The sequence below is a fragment of the Centroberyx affinis genome, unplaced genomic scaffold (assembly GCF_046629955.1).
Source record: "Centroberyx affinis isolate AG114_WGS23_722 - 3 ecotype Tasmania unplaced genomic scaffold, CSIRO-AGI_Caff_v1 ptg001842l_1, whole genome shotgun sequence".
NCBI classification, from domain to species: Eukaryota; Metazoa; Chordata; class Actinopteri; order Beryciformes; family Berycidae; genus Centroberyx; species Centroberyx affinis.
The window spans coordinates 224172-229771 of record NW_027280221.1 but is presented as its reverse complement, the minus strand read 5'-3'; the positions used below and the strand labels follow the sequence as shown (position 1 = coordinate 229771).

The following is a 5600-nucleotide window of genomic DNA, read 5'->3' as shown; positions in this document are numbered from 1 at the left end:
TTGTTTTAACTAAATTACCACTTCCATGATTAGTGTGGAAAGCTCAGAAGCAGTCTGGACACATACTTTGTTCTCCTGACACACCGCATTCATCGCAGCATCACAATTTCCACATCAACGCATGGCCAGTAGTTCCTCACTCCATCCTGAACTTGAGGTGTTTGTTTTTATCCTAACGTTATTGGTTTCTGACTGGCACTAACCCCATCATGCTGTGAATCAGTCAGGCATTGATGAAGATCCACATGTACCACCAAGAATCTCCACACAAAAAATTGCATTCTCTGAAACAATGAAAACAGCCTGTTTAATAAAGTATTGTGTAATAAAAGTGCACATCCACAGAAGTACACAAATAGAGTACATAAAATTCAACAGGGAGTTCAATGGGAAAATTAGTAGAAGAAAAAAAAACATTGATATTGCAAATCCATATCTTTAGGTTCTACATAAGGCCTGCTATAGGGTCATAATTTCTTTGCCCTGTATTAGAAGTAATCTCTGTGAAAAAGGAAGAGGTAGCCTTTTCATATTTTTTTGCTGGTGGATCATTCAATCTTATGGATGGAACAATACAGGTGGACTGGAATATTTTGTTAATTGGCTTATTAATTGTAACTGGGATACTCAGTTGCAGGGTGTCAAAGGTTCATGTAAATAGCTTAACCTGAATAGGACCTTAACCGGAGTACAGCTGGCTTATTCCATGCATGTAAGCGTAGCCACTGTTGTCATGTCTTGTCCATCTTATACACAAGCTCTGACATAGCCTGTCTGGTCAGTCTGACAATTTTGTTGTCATGAAGTAGTTTCCCTTTCGTGGCTTTTCAGGTGCACCTTCAGATTGTCCGAAAATCTGTATCGCTGGCCACAAACATGGCAGCCGTACGGCCGCTCTCCTGTGTGTGTTCTCCTATGTCTTGTCATTTGTCCGTTTCGGCTAAAATGTTTACCACAAATATCACAGGAGTAGGGCTTTTCTCCTGAATGGTATCTCATATGCGCTTTGAGGTGACTGCTAGAGGTGAAGCAGTTGCCACACACATCACAATGATATGGTTTCTCCCCGGTATGACTTCTCTTATGAATTGTAAGATTCTGGCTCTGGCTGAATGCCTTGCCACAAATATCACAGTCATACGGTTTCTCTCCTGAGTGAGTCCTTATATGCACATTGAGATGATCTCTTTTGGTAAATGATTTGCCACAGTCTTGACATGTAAATGGTTTTAAGCTTGCGTGTATTTTTGAGTGCTTTCTGAGAAAACGGATTTTGGTGAAAGTTTTGCCACAGATATCACAAGAATGGCTTTTGTTGTGACCACATTGTAAATGACTTATCAACTCTTCTGTAGACTGGAAAGTTATCCTACAAACACAACAGTCAACTGCCTTGTTATGCTTTTTTATGTGCTTCTTTAAAGAACCTATGTACTTAAAGGCCTTGCCGCACAAATGGCAAACATTTCGGTCTGTTTGACTTTTAGCAGAAGCGTCTTCATAAGGCAACACTGTAAGTTCCACCTGCTTACTTTGTCTTTGCACTTCCTTTGCTTTCCGTTTCTTCGACCTTGTCTGTACTCCTGTGCTCTTCACCCAATCCTCATCATTGTCGTTGTTCTCACTCTGAGCTGCAGAACAGTCTGAAGAGAGAGGCTGCAATTCATGTGTAAATTCTGTCTCTGGTTGATCTTGCTCACTTTTCACAATATCAGGAGAAGGAAAAATAGCCTCTTGTTCTTGACTGTCAATGCCAAGTTCCTCCCGCTCTTCTTTTATCTGTGATATCTCAAGGTCTGTCTGAAGCGTGCAACAGCTCCAGTCTTTATTTTCTGTATCGGCATTGGTTTGAGAAGGTCCTGGGACCTCAAGCCTCAGACTGAAGTTCGACTCTTCTCCCATCTCAAGTGGTGTTGAGGGTCCTGGGTCCTCCTGCAGCAGAGTTGGGTCACACCCCTCTCCAATGACAGTGCTGTTGGCCTGTGGAGGCTCTGCAGCTACAAAGGAGACGGAGGCAAAAGTTACCCAACAGGCTCCTGTTTCCATTACATGTCAGCGAGTCAGCTGCCACAGTTACTGTATGTACTGCACATGCACACCAAGCGCGACCAATTTCCTCTATCAAAAGTTGTCACTTGTAGCCGTTTCATTGTGTGTTTTGGGGACAAGCATCTGAGCAAATTCTCAGTTTAATTTCTTTATTTCATTTTGCCTAAATATAATCCATAAGCATACATATGGAAAACACAATCTTGATAATGTGTCTTTCTTTAGCAAGTTAGCTAGCTAAGTGGCTACTTGGATGTGATGGAAGCATCAACATATCTCGTTTGGCTTCATTTCACAAAAATCCATTCAATATTATTTACATGAACGACAAAATTAGTTACCGAACTACACTACCCAGCAGGCTTTTAGTTGGTATGTCCCATCTCCTGCAAAGGGAACGAGCTACAGGTTCACAGGCAACAGTGAAATAATGCCGGCAGGTAGTATCGTGAACCTGAACTCATACTGTAGCGAAGTCCCAAATTGCATCTCAAGAGGTGCAAACCTGCCCATTCGCACTGCGGTCAAGCTAGCCGTCACTCGCAACTCCGTGGTCAAACCAGCCGCCCCTAAATTTGGAGTGCACGCGTATTCTCACCTTTATGGCAAATGCATTGAGACAAGTGTTGCAGTATGAAACTCTTACCTGAAGAGAGGCTCTGACATCTTTATTCTACCCGAGCACACCAAATACAATACAAGTTATCAAATTGCGTCGCACTTGGCTCAGAAAGGAAGCCATTTCAAGGTACAAATGTGGAACTTTAACTTTGAAATTCTCTAAAATGATACAGTAAAAATGCTTGATTTTGAGTTAGTGTGTAGTCAGAGTTGTCCTGATCTCAAATATATCAGTCATTGTCAGAAATTATGGAGCAATGTGTTTTCACAGCACCCCAAGTTTCAGAAAGGAAGCCATTTCAAGGTACAAATGTGGGACTTTTAATTTGTAAATTCTCTAAAATGATACAGTGAAAATGCTTGATTTTGGGTTAGTGTATAGTCAGGGTTATCCTGAACACAAATATATCAGTCATTGTCAGAAATTATGGAGCAATGTGTTTTCACAGCACCCCAAGTTTCAGACATAAAATCATTTCAATGTACAAATGTGAGACTTTAACTTTGAAATTCTCTAAATTGATACAGTAAAAATTCTTGATTTTGAGTTAGTGTGTAGTCAGAGTTGTCCTGATCTCAAATATATCAGTCTTTGTCAGAACTTATGGAGCAATGTGTTTTTACAGCACCCCAAGTTTTAGAAGGGAAGCCATTTGAAGATACAAATGTGGGACTTTAACTTTGAAATTCTCTAAAACGATACAGTAAAAATGCTTGATTTTGAGTTAGTATGCAGTCAGGGTTGTCCTGAGCTCAAACATATCAGTCATTGTCAGGATTTTTTTTTTCTTGCAACCCAAAATCAAAGAATAAAGTAATGTCCCTCACAATTTAGTGGGATGTTTTAATTTATAAGGGACACTGATAACATGCTTTATGCTTCCTGTGAATACAATCCAATTATTCTAATTTCCATATAAGTTTTTTGTATATACCCTGTGTTAACACCTTATTTTGAAAACCGGACGTAGTCACATGTGTATCCTTGCGCCAAGTGCGACGCAATTTGATAACTTGTATTGTATTTGGTGTGCTCGGGTAGAATAAAGATGTCATAGCCTCTCTTCAGGTAAGAGTTTCATACTGCAACACTTGTCTTTGGAAAGTGAGAAATCTGACAGAATAAAGTCGCTAACTCTCCCTGTCAGCTCGCTCGGGGCCGTTTCAATGCATTTGCCATAAAGGTGAGAATACGCGTGCACTCCAAATTTAGGGGCGGCTGATCATGCTACGTAGTGTGCCGAGAGGTGAATCTCAACACCATTCTTTGCTTTGTATAGTTGCAGTGGAAACTCGCGTTAGCCACTTAGCCGCTAACGTTAGTCAACTGCTGGAGGCTCGGCCTACACTGCCGCTTCGGCTCCTATAGACAATGAATGGAGAGCTGCTGAATTCCAGTGAAATCGTGGCTGATGTGCAACTTGCCACACCCGTTTCAAGTGGTAAGTTGCCCTTTGTCACTCCATAATGAATAAGCCAGGCAATAAATTAGGGTCCCAAACCTGATTTCTCGCGCAGAAGGTCCAGCTGCTTCCGCAGATTGTCGACCTCATCTCTCGATCGAGTAACTTCGACTTGGTACAATGCTACAGTTTTCTCAACCTCTCCAAATATCTCCACGGCTGCTGCAGAGAGTCGCTCGTTCACAAAGTCCCTCAGCTGAAACATCGTTGAACAGTTTCTGAATGGAAAGATGTGTTGCAAACCAGTGCTGTTAGCAACATGAACTCAGCGGTACGGTAGCTGTTGGCGGCGCTTCGTTTTCTTTTTTAGTTATGAGGCGGCTGACATCAAACTGAAAGCTGTAGGATATTACCGCCACCTACTGGCCTGGAGTGTAGATATCTACAGGCATTCAGCGTCTGGTTTAGGGTTAATTTTAGGATTGGGGTTAATGTCAGATTAGGGTTTAGGTTTAAAAATGGGGTCCGGTTTAGGGTTAGGTCAAGGTCAGGTTAGGGTTACATAGTCTGTAGAAATGCAGCAAATATGGGCTATGAGGAAATGTTCTGTGTCAACACTGTTGGCACTTAGTCTTGGGGAAGAGTTGTTTATGCTCACAAATGCAGATTGAACTTCCCATGACAATAGGATAATAACATGTGAATTGTATTTGCTTTAGAGACATACAACATAAGATCTGTATCAGAATAATTGTCTTGTCCTGTACAGCAGTCATCATCTCCAGCAGGGGCGTCATGCAAGCCAAAATTCCTAAGCCTAATACAGTTAGAGCATGTGGGTCCTTCCCCAGAAAAAAGAAAGAAAATAATGACACAATTTTCTGCAATTTGACATTATGTTCAAAGACTTTGGGGGGATTATTTTAAAACTCCACTAAATCAGTTTTTGTAGCTCAGTAATCTCTCACTTTATATTAGGGTAAATACTGAAATACTATTTATTTAGAGATTTTTACGTCAATTATTTGTGCTGTTATGGTTACTGAAAATGACACTCACTTATTCACTCACTTCTACACTAGCTTCTACACTGCTGCCACTGCTCAGCAACTTTAACAGCCTGATCATCATCATCATCCCTTGATTGGTCTGAAATGGTCATATGAAAGAGGGAACAAATCTTTCAAATTGTCTCAAATTGCTAATCGGACTGTGAACAATGACTGGCGCACGGAAGAGGAAGTCTTGGCCTGGAAACCCCGAAATATTGGCCATTGCCCCCAGAGTCTAATCGTCGTCAGACTGATAGACGATGGGTTCCGAGATTGATTGGCTTATTGATTGCAACTGGGATACTCAGTTGCAGGGTGTCAAAGGTTCATGTAAATAGCTTAACCTGAATAGGACCTTAACTGGAGTACAGCTGGCTTATTCCATGCATGTAAGCGTAGCCACTGTTGTCATGTCTTGTCCATCTTATACACAAGCTCTGACATAGCCTGTCTGGTCAGTCTGACAATATTGTTG

General features: G+C 41.3%; 1 protein-coding gene across 1 annotated transcript; it reads right to left on the bottom strand.

Annotated features, from left to right (window-relative positions):
• Nucleotides 1–380: 380 nt before the first annotated feature.
• On the bottom strand, nucleotides 381–4525 carry LOC139652661 (zinc finger protein 436-like). Its single transcript, XM_071529814.1, has 3 exons — nucleotides 4497–4525; nucleotides 4173–4351; nucleotides 381–1997 (listed from the first exon to the last, which is right to left on the bottom strand). Exons 1-3 carry the CDS (start codon nucleotides 4523–4525, stop codon nucleotides 799–801), a joined length of 1407 nt encoding a protein of 468 aa, XP_071385915.1. The 3' UTR covers nucleotides 381–798.
• Between the last annotated feature and the right edge of the window lie 1075 nt (nucleotides 4526–5600).

Coding starts and splice junctions, on each gene's coding strand:
- LOC139652661 (XM_071529814.1), bottom strand. CDS start 4,525: ATGCCTGTAGATATCTACACTCCAGGCCA. Junction 4,352..4,496: donor GATATCTACACTCCAGGCCA/GTAGGTGGCGGT, acceptor CTTTCCATTCAG/AAACTGTTCAACGATGTTTC. Junction 1,998..4,172: donor CCTTCTGCGCGAGAAATCAG/GTTTGGGACCCT, acceptor TCTCCTTTGTAG/CTGCAGAGCCTCCACAGGCC.